Source organism: Brassica rapa, chromosome A03, assembly GCF_000309985.2.
Source record: "Brassica rapa cultivar Chiifu-401-42 chromosome A03, CAAS_Brap_v3.01, whole genome shotgun sequence".
NCBI lineage: Eukaryota > Viridiplantae > Streptophyta > Magnoliopsida > Brassicales > Brassicaceae > Brassica > Brassica rapa.
Window position 1 is genome coordinate 25,496,446 of NC_024797.2, and position 26,717 is coordinate 25,523,162.

Genomic DNA, 26,717 nt, shown 5'->3' on the forward strand with positions numbered 1-26,717 from the left:
TAGTTAGTATGAATATTAACAATAAAATGATGGATTAGATTAATTTAAATTTGTAAGAATACCTTTGAGTCTATGAAAAGCAATTCAATTCCCATGAATAAGTTTGGCTTTTGGAAGTTGTGGGTTTCCCAACAATGAATTCACCTAACAAAAAGTTCGTTGTTATAAAAAAATCTCCTTCAAAGTCATTAAGGGTTTTTGAGACGGCAATAGTTGATGGTAGAACCATTTTTTTGCTCGAGTGCTTTGAAGTTTTCCTTGATAGTGTGAGGTTGATATTGATGGAATAATGAGTTTTATATGGACTTTCTTGACTCCCTCTGTTTCAAAATACATGAAGTTTTAGGTTGGGACACAAATATTAAAAAACTTGTTTTTTATCTAAAAAGTATCACTAAAATATAAATTAAAAATTATTCAACCAATCACAAAACATACTACAAAATATAATTGGTTACACAGTTTTTGATAAAGTTAAAAGATACCTTGAAATATGAAAACATCATCTATTTTGAAACATCAAAAACTCTCTAAAACATCATCTATTTTGAAACGGAGGGAGTACATTTTAATTTTTGTTTTGTTTAATGTGGTATTTTCATTTTTATATAATTTACTACCATTTTAAGATATATGTACATTTAAGATAGATGTTTAAATCTTAATGTATTTTTTCTATTTTTTTTAAATGTTTATTTCCATTTCTTATATTTTTTATTTACGTAATATCTATATTTTATATTTTAAAATAGATATTTAAATCTTAATGTACTTTTTCCTTTTTTTGTAAATTGTGTATTTACTTATATTATATATTTTACATTTTAAGATAGATGTTTAATGCTTAATGAACTTTTTCCATTTTTTTTAGAAAAATTATGTATTTACTTATTATTTATTTTCCTGTATATGTATTTCCATTTCTTGTACTTTTTATTTACTTAATATCTTTATTTTACTTTTAAAGATAGATGTTAAAATCTTAATGTACGTTTTCCATTTTTAAAAAAAGTATATTTCTATTTGTTATACTTTCTATTTACGTAATATCTATATTTTAAATTTTAAGATATATTTTTAAATCTTAATGTAATTTTCCATTTTTTAAATTGGGTATTTACTTATATTATATATTTACTTATTATTTATTTTTATTTATATTGTGTAATTCTATTTCTTATACTTTCTATTTACTAATAATTTTATATTTTAAGATAGATTTACATTTTAAGATAGATGTTTAAATACTAATGTACTTTTTTTATTTTTTTTTAAATTGTGTATTTCCTTTTGTTATATTTTCTATTTGCGTAATATCTATATTTTATATTTTAAGATAGATGTTTAAATCTTAATATAATTTTTTCCATTGTTTTTAAGTTGTGTATTTCTTTTTCTTATACTTTCTATTTACTTAGTATCTATATTTTACATTTTAAGATAGATGTTTAATATTTAATGTACTCTTTCCATTTTTTAAAATTGTGCATTTACTTATTATTGTATATATAATTCGTATATTTATATATTTATAATATTTACTTATTATTTATTTTTCTATATATTATGTATTTCTCTTTCTTATACTTTATATTTTATTAATATCTATATTTTATATTTTAAGATAGATGTTTAAATCTTAATGTATTTTTTCATTTTTAATGTAAAACGGCAATGTTTTATAGAAAAACTTGGACAAATAGTCAAATAGTTATATTTATGTTTTTTTTTATAAAATGGTAATGTTACATTATGGAGATAAACTGTTTTTTTTTAGTGAAAAATAGTAATTTTACATATGTTTAATGTAGTTTTTCCATTTTTTTCATGTTGTATGTTTACATATTATTTTTATTTTTAAATGTAAAATGGTAATCATACATATGTTTAATGTAGTATTTCCATTTTTTATGATGTATGTTTACATATTATTTATTATTTTCGAAATTATATATAATGTTTTTTTTACAAAATAGTAATGTTACATTATGCAGATAAGCCGTCTTTTTTTAGTGAAAGATGGTAATCTTACATATGTTTAATGTTTACATATTATTTTTTTAAAATAAAAATGTAAAATGGTAATCTTACATATGTTTAATGTAGTATTTCCATTTTTTATGTTGTATGTTTACATATATTTATTATTTTTGAAATTATATATAATGTTTTTTTTTTTTATAAAACGGTAATGTTACATTATGAAGATAATCCGTCTTTTTTTAAGTGAAAAATGGTAGTCTTACATATGTTTAATGTAGTTTTTCTATTTTTTATGCTGTATGTTTACATGTTATTTATAATTTTTGAAAATTAGTAATATTAAAATATAAAACTATATTTTATGCCACGTGTCATCTTTCGGGAGAAGTTTTTTTTGCTGATGTGGACGCTCTATGGAGCTTCAAAAGGTCCCTTTTATTAGTAAGGATTTATAATGTTTTCCTAAATTTTTACATTAATGAGTTTTCGACCACTTAAGCCCAAAAATAACAGATTTTCTTTTAGGCCTATTGGACTTCGACCAATAAAGCATTTACAAAATAGCATCTATCAGAGTATTATCAATATGAATTGTAAACATTAGATGATATCCACATAATATCATCCACATATATATCCACAGTAAATGTCATCCACGGGATGATATCTATCCAGACCAATTGCACATAATCAACATTTAATTTTGAATTAGTTTAGAAATTAATCGTTAAATTTCAATCTTCATTTATCAAAAACTCTTTTATTGATAGCGCAAATGCCTATTTCCACAGTAAATGGTATCCGCGGGATGACATCCTTCCATACCAAATGCACATAATCAACATTTAACTTTGAATTAGATTAGAAATTAATCGTTAAATTTTAATCTTCATTTAGCAAAAATTCTTCTAAAAAACGTTTATATCGATTAGGCCTGAGACTTTTATCCGAGATCCGGATTCGATCCGAGATCCGATCCGGATCCGATCTGAAAATCCGGATATCCGGAGGAGTCGAATCCGGATCCGAATAGTAAAATGTTGGATCCGTCAAAGCCGGATCCGGATATCTTGACTTTTTTAATCCAGATATCCGGATCTATAAGTTTTATTAATAACTATTTCAAAAATAGTAATATATATATATATATAAACTAATTTTATTTAATATATTTTCATTTTTATAACAATATATATAAATTTTATGTAAGTATTGTAATATTATACATAGAAATAATTAAAAACATTATATATATTTTTATTTTTAAATTGTTGTTAATATTTTATATATATTAAGGATCTAGATCTGAATCCGGATATATGCCAGATAATACAATTTTCAGAAGGATATACAACGTCCGGATAATAATAGCAAAATTATGGATCTACTGGATAAGGATCTGGATTCAGATACCTTAAAATTTCCCGATAGCGCAGTATGTGGATCTTGATTAAGTCTTACAGAAAGCCGTCGTCCGCATCAGCCTACCAAGCGAACTTTGACATTAATTATAAGAAGTTTTTGCGCATTGACAACTTGTGATGTGATGCATCATATCGGGCGTTGGAAGCAATAATTTTGTTTTGGGCTACTCTGTGTTTTTTTTTTTTTTTTTTTTGTCGACAACATTACAGACTCATATTGACCCTGTAAACCACACTGGAAGATGTTGATCCATGTGAACGACGAAAGACGTTTGTGTCCTGACACTGCGTGCTAGGTTATCCGCCTTTGTATTTTGCGTTCTTGGCACATGAATAATCTCTGATCGTATGAAACTCTCTTTCAGACTCTTGATATCTTCCAAATAACTTGCAAAAGCAGGCCATTCTTCTGGTGCTGAAACCATCTTCACCAATTGAGAACAATCCGTTGCAAACGTAACCTGAAATTGTCGTAAGTTTCTCATACATTCCATAGCCCATAGTAGCGCTTCCATCTCTGCATGTAATGGTGTTAGAGATGCCCGTACATTCCTTGCTCCCATCAACCCCTCAAATCCTTCTAATGTACTGAACCAACCCTGACCAGAGAAAATATCACCCTCTTTCCATGATCCATCTGTAAAACACCATCGTCCGGAAATTGACGGAAGGGACGTAACCTGTATCTGAGTTTCCATTTTCTGTTCATTCAAAACTTGTGCCTCTGCCCAGAGTATAGATTCCGTTTCTGCCAGTTTTAGAGTATCCTTAGGATCCATATCCAAATTGCTAAAAACCTTATTGTTTCTTCCTTTCCAAATATACCATAGTATCCAAGCAAACTGATGATCCTCCATCTGTGGAACAACCCTCCAAAAAAGATGATCCATATTCGTAAAAAGAGAACTCGTTGGGAAAATGACTGGATTTGTTGGTATCTTTGAAAGAGCCCAAACCTGAAGTGCTGGAGGACATTCGAAAAATACATGGTTAATCGACTCCTCCTCCGCTCCACATCTTGCACAACAAATCTCACCTTGCATCCCTCGCGCCTTCAGATTCTTCTTAACTGCTACACACCCTGATACCAAGGAATAACTATATTTTCAAGGAATCAAACATGTTAATGATTGTGTTCTTTCGATTAGATCCACTATATAAACCCATAAACTAGTAGTTTTTAGATAATATATATTTTTGATAAAAAACAAGATAATATATATTTAATTGACAAGGAAGGAAAATCTAAAAACATTGACAACTTTTAAAGATTGGACCTTCCTACTAAGTTCGATATTGATCATATATATATAGGTGATTTATCCGCATCTATAATATTAAAAAAAAAAAAGTTATTTATTAAATTATTTATTTAGTTAGTTTTATATTTTATATTATTTTAGTTAAGACAGTAATTTACGAGTTATTAAGTTGGATGTTTTAACGTACTTGATTTTTAAAAAATATTTACTATTATTATAATATTTGTTTGTCAAATTCTAATTTGATTTTAATTTGGTTTACATAATTTTATCACTTGTATGGTTATGTTAATTATAGTTTTATATTTTGTTTATTATTGGGGTTTGTGAATTTTTGAAACCGTACAAATTACTTATAAAACTTATAAACTAACAAAATTCCCCCACTGAAAAAATTAGGACCATTTTATTAAAGTGAAGATTTATCATTCTAATTAAAGGTGTTAATCAAAAACAACCAAATGTTAAAAAAAGATAAATATAATTTCAATTAAAACTACTTTAAGTTTTAGAAAACATATTTGTAACTACCGTGGTGTTATTCTTTCATGTACTTTGAGAGAGTTTAAATCTAAACATAATCTGCTGTTATTCAAATGATGATTTTAAATTCTGTTTTAAAATCTAATGTTATTTAATGAATGATTAAAATCCAGTTTTTAAAATCTAGTGTTATTCAACTTTCAAGAATTTTAATTTTTTTTGTATTTTGAGTTGATTTCAAATCCTCTCTTATGAAGTTTCATGAACAAATCATTAATTCAAAATCCAAGGTCTATTGCAGAGATTTTAAAATCCATCAACTTAAAATTTTAAACTTTGATGGATTACAAAACATTGATTGAATAACACCTCAACATATTTGGTTTTCTTTTGTGAAGCAACATTAATGGGAAAATGTATGCGCTACATTCTAAATAAAAATCTTGTTCGTAGCGAAATATCATATATTACGGACTCTATTATATGTTATTACGTTTGTCTTGACAACATGTGTAGCCAACTGAAATTATTTGAATTGTTTTTAGTTACATAGTCATTTTATGATATTACTCTTTGATCTTTCATCTATTGAAAGATGAATGATCTCTAATAAAAACGAACGGTGTAGATTTTACATAGAAAACATAATTTGTATGGATGAGTTAGAATCTTAGATATTCAAATATACATGTTAATGGTTCAAACTTGAAAGAATTAAATGTTTATTTGTAGAGATATGTACATCCATATAATATTAGGACTGAGAATTTTAAGTTAAGAAAATTATTGATTTAGAGATTAAAATTGATTTAATATAAAATTAAATAGTAATTCAGATGTTTTAACTAACTTAAAATAGTAAGGAAAATTGATTTATTCACGTAATTTAAAAAAACCCTGTAATTTGATAATCACAAATTTGAGATTTTAAAATAATTTTTTTTTTAAACCACATGTTTCAGATTCGAGAGAAATTGTTAAATAATTTTATAGTTAATATATTTCTTTATTTGCGAAGTAAATTTTCGCATCCGAGCTCTCACATTAAAAGTTACAGTGGTTAATATCTATACTACCCTTAATGAATTTTTATATAATTAAAAACGAAATTTTGTGTTAATAATATTAGATTTCTATGTGATATTAGATAATTGTAAATTATGATAAATTTCTAAAATAAAAACCTATATTTTTTCATGGACCTAGAAATATATACGATTTGTTTTTGTGACCTTGTAAACATTATCTATATTTTGTTGTTATCTTAATGTTTTCTACTATAAAATTTTAAATTTAAGATAGAAAAAAAATTAAATTTAATATCAATTAAGCAAAAGTTTGTATAAAGATAAATTGTCAAAATAAAAAATATTTTTAAAAAGACATTTCTTATATATATAAATTGTGTTATTATCTGGAAATAGTATTTTTCAATTATGAAATTAAGAAAAAAAATTAAGAAGATTATGTCCGCATGTGCGGGCAAAACACCTAGTAATTTTATAGTTAATATATTTCTTTTTTTGATATTAGATTCCTTTATATATAATATTTTTTTACTAAATAACTAACTTTAAATTAAAAAATTTGAAATATTTAAATATTATATTTATTATCTTTTATATTATATCCTTTTTGATTTATATAAAAGAACTCTGTGCATGTTTTAAATATTAATATTGAAATTTTATTTGTATTAAAGATATTTCATTCTCTCAAATAGCACTTTTTAAATTTTTGTCACAAAATAACCATCAAAGAAGAAAATGACCCCTTTTATTTTGAAATTTTCAACTTTTTTAAAAAAATTTTGAAACCCTATCCCCAAAACCCCACCCCTTAACTCTAAACCCTAAGTTTAAATTAGTTAACCTTAGGATAAATAAGTATTTTTATCCTTTAATAAAACTTATTTTGGTTATTTTCTTTCTTGAGTGCTATTTTTGTGACAAAAATTTAATAATTGCTATTGTAGGAAATTTCTCTATTTCATTTGTATATTATATTATTTTTTATTTATATAAAAGCAAATTTTTAATATTAAGCTACAGATTTTAAATATAGAACGATATATATATATATATGTGTGTGAAAGGTAATACCTTTTTGATTATAAAGTGATTTAGAAACAAATATTAACAAAACAATTTAAATTTCTTTTATATTATTAAATTCCTATATATATAATACTTCGTTTTATATTAGCATATTTATAATAACATATTATATTAAATTACATTTTTATTTATATAAAAGGAATTGTTTTTACTAAATTACATGTTTTAAATATATAATGATATATATATATATTTATGTGAAAATGTTGTATTTTTGATAATGAAGTAATTTGTAAAAAAATATTAACAAAAAATAAAATAAAATTTTGTTTTATGGCTTTATAACGAGTGATTGGAATTACTCGAGTGATGACACTTGAGATCATTCGAAGAATTGCAAGACATCACTCGAGAAATTTTAAAGTTGTTTGTTTTCGGATCATGCATAAACTGTTTTTCATCCTTTCAAAATTTAAAACATGTTTTAAAATTGTTTCTGAACCCTTTAAAAATGTTTTCAAGCCCTATAAGAAAAATTTCTGAGCCCTTCAGAACATATTTCTAAGCCCTTCATAACATGTTATTGAGCTCTTTTGAACGTATTTTTGAACCCTTTTAAACATGTTTCGTATCCTTTCAAAACGTATTTCTGAACCTTTGAAATAAAGATATTCAAAAATGACATTACAAATTTTGAAATATTATATAATTCTTTTTATATAATTAACAATTTTATTACTAAAATATCCAAAAATTTCTACAATTTTTTTTAAAAGTTACAATTTTAATCATAATATCATTAGTTTATTTTATATAAATACAAATTTGATAAATACTGTTTAGTTTTAACTTTTTAAAAAACATTTAAATTATATATCAATTTTTTTTTCATTTTATATAAGTTGATTTGATATATTTAACCAAAAAAATAGATAAAATTTTGTCTAAAATTATAATTATAGATATATACATATATTTTCTTAAATATAATTACAAAAAAATATTTTTAACTTAATTTATGTTCAATTAAATAAAATTTATATTAAAATATTGGTAAAAAATAGAAATATTTACAACACTAGTAAAATTTCATTTTTAAAAATAATTAAAAATTAAAAATTTATTACTGTCATGAAAATACGTATATATATATTTATATGGTTGATTTGGTGGCTAATTGCAAGTGTCACGACGCGTGAGACGAGCAGTGCCGGTCCAGACTCTCTCGGCGCTTAAAGCAAATAAAAAATGATGCCCTTGACTATAGTGAAATTCGACTATAATTTTAATTTATAATCAAAATAGTATCAAATATTATTACAATTTATGATATTTTTAATGAAATAAAATACAAAAACATCAAAACATTTTGCAGCTCATCTTGAATGTTGTTCCTTCTTATTGTGCTCATAAAATTTCAGAAAATATCAAACTTTATGATAGTTTTAAAATTCAAGTTTCTAACGAAATTGCAAAATTCTTACAAAACAAGAAAAACAAAAATATTTGAGAGTTATTTCGACAAAGACCAGTCACAATGAAACAGTAGAAGATAAACAACTAATAATTCACGTTAATAAGATATTCATACAGTTATTTTAGCAAAACAGGAACCCCCAAAAAAAAGACAGCAAAAAAAAAGGTTATGTTTTATTTAATTAAGTTTAGCATCTAATAACATATCATTTAATTAGTCTAATATGCTTATACAAGAAATTAATTAAGCTGGTTGGAAGAGGTAACAAAATCTTTAATAACTTTGAATGAATAAATTGTTAGTTGTTTGTTATTATTCTTAGAAAAAAAAATGTGATGATTATAAAAAAAAAAGCAAAAAGAAATGAAAAGGTGGCCAAGTGGGTTCGTATCTATGGTAGTGTAAGAGAAAAAGTGATGAATACAACCTCTAGACTGAAGAGAATTTAGTAAAAGATGGTGCCCATAAAATACTTATTATGTTTGGCGTCTAAAGACTTTGCTACCTCGGCTTTAGCCCAGGGCCGGGCAAGGAGACGAGAAAATGTTTTGTTCTTCTAGGATTTTTTTGGATTTTGTCCTCAAGTGTAGTTTGGTATGTGTAGTTAGAAATTAAATGAGAATATTGTCACGTTGTTTTAACACATCTTTTCAGAATACGACTATGCATGGTAAGTGGTACTGGTACCCCCCTGAAGCCCGGACCACAAAAATACTAGGGGAAATATTATAGTTGGCATATAGAAAACAAGAGTAAAGCGACTCCAATCAATAATAATAATAATGATTTACAGCAGAGATGAAGAAGTCAAAGTTTTGAAGTCCAGTGATGAGGAGGTAGGGACAGTGTCGCGCGAAGGTTTTCGGAGACCCGAGGCGAGTTCAAAAATATATTTTACATAATATATATAAATATAACACTCAAAAATTTTGAATTATTACATAAACGTTTTCTAAACCTTTTTACCAAAATTTTATAAAACAAAAATTTTAAATCATGAACAAAAAGTATGAATTTTTAATATAAATACAAATACATAAATTTTTGATTAAAATGTTGGTAGCTGTCAAAAATGTAAATCTTAGCATTTAAATTAACTATAATAAACTATATATTTAAAATATTATATTTTCTTTATTAAATTCTCATAAATATATAAAATAAATCTAACTCATAGCATATAAAAGAAAAGACCAATGTGATCAAATATTTACAGTTTTTTAGAAGTAGAATCTTTATAGTTTTATTTAAAATATAACAAAAATGATCACAAACCTAGTTACTTTAAACATAAGTCCAATTTAAATTCAAATAAAAATAAAAATCTAATTAGGAGAATATGTTAACTACCATGTAAAAATATTTTTTTGTAATTTGGAATCTTAAAATTTTTACAAAATTTGAGAGTCTTAGGCAAATGCCTTTTTCAAAAGCCTCTAAACACGGCTCTGGGTAGGGGTTAGCTAATAACAATTAGCATTCTATTGTATTGAAAGATAATCAAGTGACTAGATTTCATTTACCTTTAATTCAAGTGACTAGATTTCATATAAGTAAACATTATTTCTGCAATACAAAAGACATAATAGCACAACTTTTAAACATCTATTCTAAGATATGTGATAAAAAACAAAGCCCACCTTTTAGTCGTTAACTTTCCTCATCTTCTAGTCAAGACTGAGCCAGTAGAAACTACATGACCCTAGCTCCTTTCCGTGGACCTGAGCTGCCTCCGACCTTGATCTCCCTTGCAGATTTGCATAAGATTTGTCCATCAATTCGTATGCGATGTAAACAATTACGAATACTTCCAAATGGAGCAGTATTGTCTCTAATCCCCACAGTATGTGGAAACATGAGTAATTTTTTTTTTTTTTTGATAAAAGATTTTCTATTAAAATGCAGGAGAGAGCAAATTTTACAAGCAAAGCTTAGTAGGCTAAGTAGCCATTACATATAAAGAAACCCAATCCAAAAGTGAGGCCCAGAAAGGAAGTGGTAGGAAAGAGAGGCCCAAGTCCAACATCGGGAGTCATCAGGCATTGGAGTTAACGGAGAGTCGGAGTAGGAGCAGAGAACCAGATGCATAGCCAGTAGCGAATCCAAACTATTTATGACTGGGTGCACACTGTGTAAATTTACCAATGACAATATGTGTATATATGAAATTAGGCTGAGGAACACACTATTTTTTGAAAATATTATGGGTGCATGTGCACCCCCTCTCTCCTTACTAGCGCATAGCATGTCCGATGATAGTTGAGGAGCGTCATGTCGTATACTGGCGATCCTTCTTCTTACAGTTTGATCAATATCCACAGTTAGAGAGTGAGAAGATCGGAAGAGATGGCGATGGAGCCTGCTGTTTCGTTCAGACCAGAGGGCATAGATCGTTGCTTGCCAAGCAAGGAGGAGTAAGGTCCTCTCAGCTCTATTACCCGCAAAGTTCCTAAGCTCCTCAATGATTTCCTCCCACGATCTGGAAGAAGAGAACCTGAGACGATTTAAGAAGCTTGACCAAACAGGCCAAGAGAAACTGCAATAAAAAAAGAGATGAGATCTTGATTCGAGTGAGTTATTGCATAGGAGGCATGATCCATCAGTGATGATCCCCCATTGGAGTAGTCGATCCCGTGTTGGTGATCTGTTTAGTGCCATCAGCCAAGCAAGGAAACGATGTTTTGGAATTCCTCTGGAGAACCAAACTTCGTTGTGCCAGCTCACCGGGTTGCGCTCGTTCCTCAGAAGAATGTAGACTTGTCGGGTGGAGTATGATGTTTTTTGAGTACCACCGGGACACCAGAGGTATGAATCACTTGCCTCTGCAATTGTCAGTGTTAGAAGATAAGAGTAGAGTCTCACTTGTTTCTCGGATCTTGCAGGAGGCAAAACCCAGTGATCAATCTCCCATAGTTCCGTCAAAGTAGAGGTCGAGGGAATGCCTGTTCTGGAAGCAGGCTCGTCCTTCAAGAAAGCAGTTAATTTACCAAACGGTGACCAGTTGTAGGACCAGAAGTAAGTAGTTTCTCCATTGCCAACAGCTCTTGTTATCCAGCTATAAGCGTGGTCCCTGAGTAGTATGAGTTGGTTAGCCTGCCAGGAGTGCTTTTGTTTAGTATTGATGACCCAAAACTTGTTCAGGTCCCCTTGCAGGATCTCTGTAATGAACCAATCCGACCAGAATGTTTAAAGAAGAGGATCCAAAGTAGCTTCATCACAGACGCCAAGTTCCATAAGTGTAAGTTCTTTAAACCCAGTCCTCCTTCCTTCTTCGGTGTAGTGACTGATTCCCACGAAACTTTTGCACAATTCTGACCCTCCGTTCTGCCTTTCCATAGGAATTTACTGCATAAAGAGTCAATTTCCGCGAGACATCCTTTGGGGAGGATGAAAGCACAAGACCAGAAATTAGTGATTCCAGCGATGACGGTGGCGCGCAGCTGGAGTCTTCCTGCAAAAGAGTGTCCGGGTTGTCCAGGCGTGGAGTTTTGACTTTATTGATTGCAGTAGCGTGGCACAGTTAGGCAAAGTCAGCTTCTTAGTGCATAGAGGCACACCAAGGTATCTGACTGGGAGACAACATGAGTAACTTCTAAGAAGGAGACAGTAATGAAACATTAGGAACGTTTTCATGGTGGAAGGGGACGAGAGTTGTCTTTGTATCGTTGTTTTGATATCAGCCGGACTGAAGAAAATGTTAAAAATACAATACTGTTTTTCCAAAATTCATACAGTTTATACAGTGTAATCTGAATGGAAAATCATTTTTTTAATAAAAAATAGAATAAATAGATGTATCCCAACTATTCCAAAGTAGTATTGATAAAAAAAAAATCTTGAACATGATTCTATACTCAAAGCTCGCACTCTGAGATTTAGAAGTTACAAACCAAAAGCCAAAAATAACCACACAAATTGAAACAATTAGACTAAATACATTTTTTTTGCTTTTATAATAATAGACTAATAGTTGACCATTGAACAATTAGACTAAATACATTTTTCTTTAATTTCATGGCTAATTAAAGATTTAATAAAATGGTGGTTGGAAGCCATGTTTCTTCTGCTTTGGGCTAGAACTAGCTTTTTTCTCCATACCTGAATTATTGAGCTCAGTTCTTATTGCTCTGTTTTGCTTCTACTCTTTCAGCTTAAGCAAAAATAAAGCTGATTATTTGATATTAATAACCCCAAATATAGCTATCAGTACACATTGATACCATTTCCTACAACATGATCCTTAGTACAAAACCAGCAAATCATTTGGATATCAATTTGATTTCATAAGTAAAGAACCCTCGGATTTATTGACCCGTAATTCCCTGGAGGATTTTTAGGAATCCGAAAGCTTAATGTGTTTTCAGACTGTAAGATGCTCGTATCCATCCTATCCTCCAACTCGACGGAGGTTGAACATAGAGGTGTTGTGGAGGATATTTGCAATTTAGCTTTTTCTTTTAGTACCCTCTATTTTTGTTTCATTCCCTGCCGGCAAAATGGGGTTGCTGATAGCCTCGCTAAATCGCCTCTTTTGTTTGTGAACAATTACTCTCTTGCTTGAGTTTATAATTTATGAAAGTTTCCCTTGATAAAAAAAAAGAAGTAGAAGGGAAAGCTGGTTATAAAAACTTTGATCTACTGTAAACGTACTGAATTGAGTATTGTAAATTTTGTGATGCCTCCATTACTTTGACAGACGTACACATGTGTGTAAACATGGACTAAGCTTTCTTAGTCCAAACCAACTTTAGCTGTGGACGATATAATTGAATATATCAACACTTGTCCTTATGTCGTTTGACTTAATTTCAATAACTGTTCAAATCGGTGCCTCTATTACGAATGCACCATTTGGATAACAAAAATTTAAATGTGATGTACAAAATAATCTGGTATCTAGGTACTAAAGTATGCATCTAACACAAATTAATTCTTTTAGAAGATGGAGTTAATTTTGCATTCAAACAGAACATTACAAACATTATTTACAATAAACAATTGGAAAAACATTACAAATAATATTAGATTATTCAAACAAAATTTCTAATATATGAGCATCTGGATGTTGCATCCAAATGTATTTTGTTGGAAAAGAAAAGATAATTACAAAACAAGCATGTACATAATTTTTAATTAGCTAAGATCACTGATTAAGTGATTAAACTCAGCTTTTTCTAATCAATTCACCAAACAAAAACATTAATCAATCTCAGGGATGCTCTGTAACGCTGGTCTCCACGGCCGTTGGTGATCATTGGATTGATCAGCGGCGGTTCCGGTTTGATCTCCCCCGTCAGAAAGAAAGTTAGAAAAAACCTCTTCCGCCGTCAATCCCTCCAAACTAATGTTTCTCATGAGATCTTCAAATTCTTTCCTCGTCATCTTTATCTTAATCTCTCTTCCTCCACACGTGGATGAAGAGCTTGATGACGACACGTTACTTGTTTCCCCGAGCAGCTTCTCTTCCACCACGTCGTCGTCATGGAACACGGTGGATCCTCTTCTCCTTCTTCTCTCTGTCGTTGTTTTGTTTATTACACATATGCAGTTTCCCATTTTGTTTGTTTTTATTTTGTTTTATTGTGTGATTGATTTAGTTGCTGAGATTCAGAGCTTAAAGAAAGGTTATAAGTATTTATAGTGTACCAAAGAAATAGGTTTCTCTTTTTGTAATAAGAAAATGGATAAAAGGCTTGAGGAAAAGGATTAGATTTGTACGGCCATGTCGGGAGAGATGACAAAGGTTGATTAGTCTTTACGTGGAATGTCTTTTTCAAAGTTACGTTGTAACTAGTTGACCAAAGTTGTGTCATCCTCATCCACTCCTTGTAACTGAATTACTTAATAAAAAAAAGCAAAAGATAATCAACAACTTATTTTCTTTACAAATTTTTTTTAATTATAAAAACTTCTATTTCACAAAATAATGAATAACATTTTATTATACCTTCTCAAAAGAGTAAATATGATAAAAAATTGTTACGAAGATATGTGAAAATAAAAAATGATCTGAATAATACTCCTATTATTATATACTTGCTATCACGAACATGTCCTATTACAATATTGAGTACATTACTCGTATTCACAACCCACAACAAAAAAATAAAACACATTTAAAACATTGAACATGTCCTATTGAGCACATTGAACGGATTTTTTAATCTTATACGTAACATCTACTCTAATTAGTCCTTAATTAAACGTGTCATTTCCTAATTTAGTTTTGATTTCGTCTCAATTAGTCAGAAATCTAACTAGAATTAAAATCGTCATATTTTTGTCTGTAAATTAATTTATTGTTCATTTGTTGTATTGTTCAATGCCGTATAATTATAATATTAGATTTTGATCCACGCTTAGGAAGCGTACATTGATTTTTAAAATTAAAATAAATTCTTTTTATATAATTTATATATAAGATAATCTATAGGTTTGAGTACATTTACCCGGACGCACTGAATTGTATCAAGCTGAAAAAAATAAAATTAACCTGAATTTCATAAATAACTGAGCATATCATATATCTGTAAAACCAAAAAATAGAAACCAAACTGAGAACCAAATGAGTACTTAAATTTTTTAAATACAAATTATATACCTTTTATATTTAATTTCTAAATAACCAAATATCCTAAAAATACAATTTATAAACCAAATTATGCAAAAAAAAATTAATGACTCAAATATTTTTTATTCAAATAATTGATAGTTAATTATTTATCCTATATATTTTTTTCAAAAAACCTAAACTATCCGATTTAAAGCGCAAGATATTTTATATTTGTGAAAATTCAATAAAACGTATCATATGAATTGTTAGAATTTGTAAAATAAATAAACATGTTCTATTTAAACTAGTCTTTCTTTTGCTACTAATTCCACTTAAATTGCCAACCCGTTTAGACCCATTTGATATTTTTTACTATAAAATTAATCATTTAGTTAATCTAAGATCAAATCTTAATAATTGATTGCATGTAATTAATTAAATTAATGTTTCATAGTTGAATAGTTGACATTAAAGGTTTTAGTTTTCAATTCATGTAAAAATTAAAAAAAAATTGTTATACACCAGAGGATTCTCCACTATAACCTATATTAAACATAACTAAACCATTCAAAAATTTATACTATTAATGGAACTATATGTGGAAATGATTACATCATGTGTAAACATGTTTGAATAATCTGTCATATATTCATGAAGATTTATTGTTAGATTAATTATATAATAGATTATGAAAAAATAATAAAAGAGTTCATTTAAATTATGTAAAGTATTTATATAGCTAGAGAAATATAAAGTAAGACTAAAAAAATAGTTAAGTTTAATGAAATTGTCCAATAATTTTTTTTAAGTAGATTTTTTAAAAATCCTTTCCTTTTAATAGTATAGATGTGCTCAGCAATTATTGTGCACATGAATCATGCAAGAATAACAAAGTTTGTCTATATTTTTGTATGCTTAACTTTTCGAAAAATGTATTAACGTTTATTGAAATAGTGCCTATATTTTTTTAAGAAAGAAGAAAAGAAATAGTTCCCTATTTACAATACTGAAAAGAATCTACGATATTTTAAATGAATTCTAAACCAATTCTTATGATAACTGACATAATTTAATAGTAATGCCCACTAGTTCTGATATGCATAGTTGACTGTGGACAAAAACTATAATTATCAAATTATTAGCAAATTGGTGAAGTTGACGGGAGTGGACCAAACGTTACTTGTTGAAATGTTTTGTCTATTGTGTCGGCCGTGCACTTCCAAAGACTAGTTAGAGTAATATGTGTAGTTGTATTAATTTTAATAAATACTAGATCTTGAACCGCGCGGATGTTTTTTCGGTTTTAAAAACATATATATATATATATATATATACATTTATTTGAGTTCATTAGTGGTATATAATTTTAACGTTAACCATATATTTAAATATTTATATACATGTTTCAAATATAAGAATTTTATAGTTTACATGGTGTAACAATCAATAGTATAAAACTATCATATATATTTGTCACTTCTTATTATATATTATGTTACTGTATTTAGATTTTGTTACTAAGCAAATTAATATATACATGAAACAACATATTTGAAAATTATTTTGTATCAAATTTATATTCAATTCTGACCCGCCAACCTTCAAAGTCGTATTTCCTTATATCAATATTTTTTTACATTTATTCATTTTAAAAATATATTCTTTGAATATACAAAAATCTAAGATATGTCAATTTTTATACATTTATCATATAGTTTGCGAATGCTAAATGGTTATGTCATCATATTATATTTTTAGCATAAATATTTTATATTTATGAAAATAAAATTATAAATTTATCAATTTAATATAATTTATCATATTTAATTCAATATAATATTTTTACTTTAACATGAATTATTATTATTATAAAATAGATAAAAATAAGATATATTTTTTTTGTTTCATTTTATAAACGATAATTGAATACATATTAATGAATAATAATAATAGTTCATTGGTAATTGCAAAATTAGTTAAAATATTTATATAAACTTCCTGAAAATTAAGATATTGTTAAAATATTTTTCAACAGATTTGTTAGAATTATATATATATATATAGTTAAAATGAAAAGATATCATAATTAAAATAAATACAAAGATTTTTATATTATTAGTTTTAATGAAATACATTTTAATTTTTATACATGTATTATATAGTTTGCTAATGTTAACCCCAGTTACCAACATATTATATTCTGAACATAAATACTTCTGATAATAAAATATACAAATCTAATAATTTAATATAGTTTATCATGTTTATTTCAATATAATAATTTTCTCTTAATATGATTGATTATTTTATATAATAGGTAAAATAAGATAAAACTTTTATTCTTCATTTTATAAAATATATTAATGTATAATAATATTTTAAAACTAATTACGAATTATAAAAAAAATTTACATAGAATTTTTGAAAATTAAGATCTTGTTAAAATCTTTCAAACAGATTTGTTATATATTTTTTTTTAAAAAAATATTTATATTTAAAACTAAAAGATATCAAAAGATATTATTTAAATCGGTTCAGTATTTTGAACTATATAATAGTTTACATTACTACTATGTATAATTTATTATGGAATCAAATATGTGTTTGTTAACCAATCCGGTTTTATAGGAGTCGATTGTTATATTATGAATGATATATTATTAAGCCATATTATTGGGAACAAATGAATGATAACTGTTTTCTAGTGAGAGTTCATTTTTTAAAATATCGCACATGAATCAAAGTTGTGACTTCTGTTTTAATATATAAGATTATTAGGAACAAATGAATGATAACTGTTTTCTAGTGAGAGTTCATTTTTTAAAATATCGTACATGAATCAAAGTTGTGACTTCTGTTTTAATATATAAGATGATTTTAGCTGTTGAATAATTTTTTTTGTTCTGATGTACCTGTGTCTTTTGATGTTAGGAGTTTTCAAGGCTCCTAAGACAAATGTTGTAGTATAAATGATTGTCGAACCAGTTCTGAGGGATATCAAAGCACTGAGAATGCAAGTACTCACTTAATCTAAGTGCAACCAATGATTTAGATGGATTTTAAAACTATGACTAATTAAAAGGAATAACTAAATGATACTTTCTTGACTAAGGGAAAAGAGAACTCATGGGCATAGGGATTAGACCTTGGGTGATCAAGTATCGAACTAAGGATGGCAAATGATCAATCAAACTATCAACCTTAAGCCTAGACACAATTCTAAGCAAGCTCTATGTCTAGATGAATGCTCATTTGCTAACATATCTCAAACATCAAATGTCTTTGGTTGAATAATATGAAAGCAATCATTACTAACAAGTCTATTAGCTATCTTAGCATCTTTAACAACAAATGTCTTTGGCAAAGTATACTAAAAGCCTAGGAGAGTTGTCTCAGGCATTTCATCGAACACCTTTTGGGTGGGAAATGTCTATTGATCAACTTTTGAGTGGCCAACTCAGAAGATGCATTATGAATACTCTACTAGCAAGGAACAAGAATGATCTACACTAAAACATCCTAGAACTAACCTAATCACCCTTAATCTCCCTAACCCATGAATTCAAAAGGTGATTACTCACTAATCTCCATGATTCCTCTTAAACCCATATTGGATTTCAGATTAATCATGTAGAGAAATACAGGAAATAAAAGGAACACAGAATTTCAATAACAAACTGATCAATTCATTCAAAGAGATCCCTTTCCAAAGGTTTTTGGTGGTTTTTCTCAGAACAAAGATTCTCTGCCTCCTCGTGGCTTACAGAGTAATAAAACATAGGTTTAGAAAATAAAAACGTGCATAATGAAATGACCAAAATGCCCTTGAAAAATCACAAGTTCGAGCAGAAACAAAACACGGAGCGACCTCAGCCCGTCGCTCCGACAAGTCGCTCCAGGCTTCGGGAGCGACCTCGCTGGGTCGCTGCGAGAGGTCGCTCCGAGAGCGATTTCTTATCTCCGGGAATCAAGATGGCGAGCGACTTCTCCCTGTCGCTCTGGACAGGTCGCTCCAAGCTTCGGGAACGACCTCGCTGGGTCGCTGCGAGAGGTCGCTCCGAGAGCGAGTTGTGTGTCTCCGGACGTGAAAACGCGAGCGACTTTGTGCAGTCACTCCAACGGGTCGCTCTGGATCGGGAGCGACCTTGGTAGGTCGCTCTGAGAGGTCGCTCCAGGGTCATCTAAGACTGTTCGGAGTAAAGAGAACGCGAGCGACTTCGTGGCGTCGCTTTAGGAAGGTCGCTCTGAGAAGTGGGACACAGCGACTTCGTGATGTCGCTCCGGGAGGTCGCTCCCATGCTCGGTTCGTTCAATGGTCACCTTTTCACCTCTTTTGAGCTCCAAATAGCCTCATGTGGTATTCGAGTACCTAATAGAGACTCATGTATGCAAAATGCAACCTAAACATGTCTGAAACCTAATCTATATGATGAAAATGCTCATGGATGAATGGATAAAACAATGCAAATATGCAAGATATCAACTCCCCCAAACTTGTTCTTTTACTTGTCCACAAGTGAACTTTCTAGAACTCATAGGGAGAGAGGTTGAAGGAGGGAGCACATAGCCAAAAGAAACACAACTAGCACACTCTCTTATTACACTCTAGCTTCTCTAGGCCTATCTTAACTCTTTTTGTTCTTACACTCATCATCAAGCATCCACACATTCAAATCAACCAACTCTCACATTCATTAAGCACAAAACATCAGGTGAATTCTTGCAAATGGTCAGTTGGTCCAAGTCATTTGGTTGGGTAAGGGAAGGCTTTTATTCAAGTGATTCAAGAGGTTCAAAACATATGATCTTTAAGGTGGTTTACTCTCAAAACAAGTAGCCTTGACATTGCACATAATATATCTAAGAAAGGGACCAACTCATGCATACAATGCTCAATCTCCATTGTTCTACCCTTTTCCCAAACATATCATTACACAATCATTCCCAAATGTCAAACCCAACTCACATCTCTCACCAAAAGATCTTAAGAACTTTAACTCTTTCTTTTTGAAATCTACAAGGGATTTTTCTACAACCTCAAAACATTTCTTAGCTCTTAACAACTTTGCTAGCCCCCTTTTCTTTCTTTTCTCTTTTTTTTTTTTTCGATTTCTTTTCTTCTTTTTTTATAATAATTTTTTTTTTTTTAGGTTGGGGGCCAAGACTTTTCAAAACTAGAGCTAGAGGTTCTCTACTTATCCCAGAAAATCAATTCACTTAAGCACAATGAGTCTATCCTTTTTATTTTTTTATTTCTCCCAAATCATGATCACAACACTCACCCCCACCTATAGCTAGACAATAGAGTGTCCAATCTAGCAAGAATGAAGATCAAGCATTGTCGTTCCCGATACTCTCAACATTATGCACATGTAAGACTTTCCGAAAAAGGCCTCACTCATCAAACAATGAAAGCTTAAAAGGAGGAAAAGGTTTTGGGAGTGGTCTACCACTAGAGTTTGTCAAAAAAAGATTGGTATAAAAGATGTGACAACTCAAGTGTGTATAGCCATGACTCAGTACACAAGGGACCATGAGCAAGAAGCATTAAGTTCGTTCAGTTCAAATAAGGTTGTAGTTGGCTTCAAAGACTGAGTTTCAGCAATCAACAAGTTTCAGGAAGAGTTTTCAAGGCTCGAAACATACAAGTCTTTTTGAGAGGTGCAAAAGCTAGTCAAGTGCAACGTAGTGTTCTTTACAAGGCATTTAAAATCATTGCTCCCAATGCAAGTGAATGCAATCTATATGCTCTAGACTCTCCTAGAAATGCAAATGATGCAAACTAAATGATTGTTTTTTTTTTTTTTTTTTTTTTTTTTTATATGCAAATAGGTATGCAATGCATGACTCAATGAAACAACATCAAAGCAAACATGATCAAATACTTGGTACCTCCCCCAAACTTGAGTTACACAGTCTCTGTGTTGTCAAGTAGAGAGAGATACCGAAAAGAAGACTAATATGCAAAAATGAAATGGTATATACAAGGGAGTGTGGTGGGTTACCTTCTATAGGGAATGAGTAGAGGGAGATGCTCCCTCCTCGTCGTCCTCAGGTGGTAACTCTTCAAGGTGCTCATCAGCAGGGGTGTCCATCTCTTCAATGTAGAAGGCTTGCCCGAACACAGTTGGTTTCCTCATTTTCCTCTTGATGTCAAAGTGGAGGATGTTCTCTTTACCCAAATGGAGATCAATCGTGCCCTCCTTCACATTAACAATAGCTCCTGCTGTAGCTAAGAATGGCCTTCCTAGAATCAATGGATCTTGAGCCTCCTCACCCATCTCAAGCACCACAAAATCTGTAGGTATCTCATACCTTCCAATCTTCACAGGGAGGTCCTCTAAGATGCCCACAGGATACTTCACTGAACGATCAGCTAACACCAGAGAGAGTCTACACTTCTTGTACTGAGTGAATCCAAGCTTCTTTGCAACAGACAAAGGCATCAAGCTGACACTAGCTCCCAAATCGCAGAGACTTTTCTCAAATACCATAGGTCCAAGAGCACAAGGTAGTGTGAAGCTTCCTGGATCCTCTAATTTCTCTGGAACATCAAGCCTCTGGATGATGGCATTGCACTCATGGGTAAGAATCATCATGCTTCCATCTCCTTCTTCTTTGCAGCTACAACATCTTTCAGGAAATTGTTGTATTGAGGAATCAACATGAAAGCATCGATGATGGGCATTGCAACCTGAGCTTCACTCATTTGCTTCTCAAACAGAGCTTTGTATTTCTCTAGCAGCTGCTTCTTGAATCTACCAGGGAATGGAAGTTTGGGTTCATAGGGAGGAGGAACAAAAGAACTTTCACTTGCTGGAGTAACAACTTCACCATCTTTTACTGTCTTCTTCTCCTCTCCAACCTTTCCTTTACCTTTGGCTTCCACTATCTTCTCTAAGATCTCGTCATTGATCTTCTCATCAACAATCACCACTTCATCATCTATGTTGATGGCAACCCCCTCACCTAATTTCTCAGCATCCTTGGTGAGGGTTCTAGGAGGTAACTGCTTACCACTCCTAAGGGTGATAGCTTTGGCCTCCTTGGGATTTTGATCAGACTTTCCAGGTAGAGATCCTTGCTGGCGATTCTGGTGAGTGTTCATGGAAGCAAATTGATTCTCTAAATTCCTGACTGTAGAAGCAAGGTGTGAGAATTTGTTGTTGAGCTCATTGTAGCTCCCATCAATCTTGGAATGAAGGTTCTTCAACTCATAACCAACTTGCTTCTCACTTCTAGTCTGAGACTCCAAGATTTGCTTCAGTAAGGTATCAGTGCTGCTCTCTTGAGGAGCAGAGGAACCAGACGAGGGGTTTTGCTGGGGCTGATAGCTGCCTTGCTGGTTGTTTCTTGGCGGATAGCCACTCTGTTGGTTGTTTGGATAGGATTTCTGTTGGTAGTTGTTGTACTGAAAGTTGGGCTCCTTTTTGTACCAGCTACCATTGTTGTTGATGAAACACAACTCCTCTTGACCTTCCAAACCTTCAACCTCATTGACAGCAAGTGGATCTTCCTGCTTGGAGTTACCAACAAACTTCAGCTGCTCTTGGGTTGCTTTTTCAGCAATGAGTAGGTCGATCTTGTCTTCCAAAGCTTTGATCTCTTTCCTCGTCTGCTTATCATCTGTTCTACTGCCTCTGTCGTGGTCTCCACTGTAGACTGCATCACTCTTTACCATGTTGTCAACCAGCTCTTCTGCATCCTCCTCAGTTCTCCCCAAGAAGAACCCATTGCTAGCTGTATCCAGTCTGGCTCTGTACTTAGGAAGAGCACCACGGTAGAATGTGCTCAGCAAGCTCTCCTTAGAAAAGCCATGGTGTGGGCATTGAGCTTGGTAGCCCTTGAATCTCTCCCAGGCTTCACTGAAGCCTTCCAAGTTCTTCTGTTGAAAGCTGGAAATCTCGTTTCTCAGCTTAGCAGTTCTTGAAGTAGAGAAGAACTTCTCCAAGAATGCTTTCTTGCAGTCATCCCAAGTAGTGATGGAGTCACTGGGTAGAGACTTCTCCCACTGACGTGCCTTATCCCCCAAAGAGAAAGGGAATAGCTTGAGCTTTAAGGTATCTTCGGACACACCATTGGTTTTTGACAACCCACAGTAGCTGTCAAACCTGTCCAAGTGATCAAATGGATCCTCTAGAGCCAAGCCATGATACTTGTTATTCTCGATCACGTTGAGGAGTCCTGACTTGATCTCAAAGTTGTTGGCTGCCACAGCGGGTGCTCGGATTCCCAATCGATGACCATGAATGTTTGGACGGTCGTAAGTGCCAATGGGTCGAGCTGCTCGCTGTTGGTTAGGTGGGCCATTGTTGTTAGCGCCATTGACGCCTGCATCTTCTTGATGAACGTCTCCCATGTCAGTGTTCAGTCTCTGCAATTGAGCCTGATGTTCTTCTTCTCTTCTCTTTCTAGTACACTCTCTCTCTAAAGCCCTGATGTCTGCTGCTCTTGGAACTAGGTTTGATGGACCCCTGCTCCTCAAGTTCATACACCTGTAGATTAAAGGGAGGTGAAGAAGAGTCAGTAACAAAAGAAAATAAAAATGACTTAGTCTCAAGCAAGTGACTAAATCTCAATGTTCAAATCTACTCAGAATTTGGCAACGGCGCCAATTTGATGTTGGGAGTTTTCAAGGCTCCTAAGACAAATGTTGTAGTATAAATGATTGTCGAACCAGTTCTGAGGGATATCAAAGCACTGAGAATGCAAGTACTCACTTAATCTAAGTGCAACCAATGATTTAGATGGATTTTAAAACTATGACTAATTAAAAGGAATAACTAAATGATACTTTCTTGACTAAGGGAAAAGAGAACTCATGGGCATAGGGATTAGACCTTGGGTGATCAAGTATCGAACTAAGGATGGCAAATGATCAATCAAACTATCAACCTTAAGCCTAGACACAATTCTAAGCAAGCTCTATGTCTAGATGAATGCTCATTTGCTAACATATCTCAAACATCAAATGTCTTTGGTTGAATAATATGAAAGCAATCATTACTAACAAGTCTATTAGCTATCTTAGCATCTTTAACAACAAATGTCTTTGGCAAAGTATACTAAAAGCCTAGGAGAGTTGTCTCAGGCATTTCATCGAACACCTTTTGGGTGGGAAATGTCTATTGATCAACTTTTGAGTGGCCAACTCAGAAGATGCATTATGAATACTCTACTAGCAAGGAACAAGAATGATCTACACTAAAACATCCTAGAACTAACCTAATCACCCTTAATCTCCCTAACCCATGAATTCAAAAGGTGATTACTCACTAATCTCCATGATTCCTCTTAAACCCATATTGGATTTCAGATTAATCATGTAGAGAAATACAGGAAATAAAAGGAACACAGAATTTCAATAACAAACTGATCAATTCATTCAAAGAGATCCCTTTCCAAAGGTTTTTGGTGGTTTTTCTCAGAACAAAGATTCTCTGCCTCCTCGTGGCTTACAGAGTAATAAAACATAGGTTTAGAAAATAAAAACGTGCATAATGAAATGACCAAAATGCCCTTGAAAAATCTCAAGTTCGAGCAGAAACAAAACACGGAGCGACCTCAGCCCGTCGCTCCGACAAGTCGCTCCAGGCTTCGGGAGCGACCTCGCTGGGTCGCTGCGAGAGGTCGCTCCGAGAGCGATTTCTTATCTCCGGGAATCAAGATGGCGAGCGACTTCTCCCTGTCGCTCTGGACAGGTCGCTCCAAGCTTCGGGAGCGACCTCGCTGGGTCGCTGCGAGAGGTCGCTCCGAGAGCGAGTTGTGTGTCTCCGGACGTGAAAACGCGAGCGACTTTGTGCAGTCACTCCAACGGGTCGCTCTGGATCGGGAGCGACCTTGGTAGGTCGCTCTGAGAGGTCGCTCCAGGGTCATCTAAGACTGTTCGGAGTAAAGAGAACGCGAGCGACTTCGTGGCGTCGCTTTAGGAAGGTCGCTCTGAGAAGTGGGACACAGCGACTTCGTGATGTCGCTCCGGGAGGTCGCTCCCATGCTCGGTTCGTTCAATGGTCACCTTTTCACCTCTTTTGAGCTCCAAATAGCCTCATGTGGTATTCGAGTACCTAATAGAGACTCATGTATGCAAAATGCAACCTAAACATGTCTGAAACCTAATCTATATGATGAAAATGCTCATGGATGAATGGATAAAACAATGCAAATATGCAAGATATCATCTTTACTAAATTTGATTATATGTGTAAATCTAAACTATCGATTTTTATTGTTAATTAGCATTCTTTCTAATTAAGAAAGTATAAATTTATTTAATTAAGCCTTTTACAAAAAATATATATATTTATTTACTTCTCCTTAATTAAAACTCTGATGTACCTTTGTGCTGGAAATGTATATATACAGAAAAAACGTTTTTCATTTGATAAAAAAAAAAAGAGATGGTCTTGTGGTGGAAATTTTTTATATACACACTGTAAAACTGTTCCTGAGCTGAGTTCAATTATTTTTTGCTTAGGTTAAGATGTGTTGTTTACTGTTTTAGTCAGGACATTATAAAGTCCACTTAGCTTGAATGATTGACAAAAATGTTTTTTTTTCGAGTTGACATCTCTGAATAGTAGTTCGTATGCAAAATTCTGTTGATAATAATATTTTGTATACCAATTGAATCAAGTTTCGATAGAGGGTTTCGCCAAATATCATTAACTAAATATGCTAGTATAATTATTTTATATGATGAATATTATACTTGATGATACATAAGTGATTCACGTGCTCGAATGAATAGTAACCAAATGAGTGAGTACTATGGTTTCCAAGAGTAGGTGAAAAACCTAAAACTAAATTATACAAAAAAAAAATTCTTGAAAAAAAATATATTTCTTTTGGTTTCTGCTTTTGACTAAAACCATTGACTTTTAGAAAGAATTGTCAGCTATTGCATTTGCATGGGAAGATAGAGCATCATTAATGGAGTTCTTAAACCGTCTTTTAATTTTTAACTAAAAAAGCTAATAAATCCCACCTTAAGAATTCCCCATTAATCATGCTCTTAACGGAATATAAAAATCTGTCTCTTAACTTTTAACTAAAAAAACTAAGAACCGGCTCTTAAATAGAGCCCCAGAACTTTTCGTACGGTTTTAATTCTCCTGTCTCTCTGTTCCACCAGTTTTTTCGTATTGCACGTGTACAAATTGTATATAAAAATTCATGGTCATTGTAGTTTGATCACTTTGCTCTTTGTATGAAAATAATCTGGTCAAAAGTATATATTACAAATTTCTACTAAGAAAAGTCAAGTCTGGTGAATTGTTTTTATGCATTTAGATGTATTGAAGCGACAATAGTTCTACTGAAACTTTTGCATTTCATTCAGAAGCTCACATTTAGTACTCGAATAGGCCTGGTCTACGGGTCACAGTCCGATAAACGTTAGATTGGATCCCGTTGTGTTTTTTACGCGGTTCCTCTAATAGACAATTCATTTAGCTACAATGCTGATGAGGATGATAGTGA

At 31.5% G+C, this 26,717-nt stretch overlaps 2 protein-coding genes and 1 non-coding gene across 3 annotated transcripts in view; 2 read left to right on the top strand and 1 right to left on the bottom strand.

Annotated features, from left to right (window-relative positions):
• Positions 1 to 26,717, top strand: part of LOC103861069 (potassium transporter 9) — a 645,946-nt gene that overhangs the window by 549,142 nt on the left and 70,087 nt on the right. The window lies entirely within an intron of this gene.
• On the bottom strand, positions 13,617 to 17,172 carry LOC103848695. Its single transcript, XM_033286868.1, has one exon. The coding sequence runs from the start codon at positions 14,240 to 14,242 to the stop codon at positions 13,886 to 13,888; it is 357 nt and encodes a 118-aa protein (XP_033142759.1). The 5' UTR covers positions 14,243 to 17,172; the 3' UTR covers positions 13,617 to 13,885.
• On the top strand, positions 23,051 to 23,157 carry LOC117133118. Its single transcript, XR_004456959.1, has one exon. It is a non-coding gene; the product is annotated as a small nucleolar RNA R71 (small nucleolar RNA).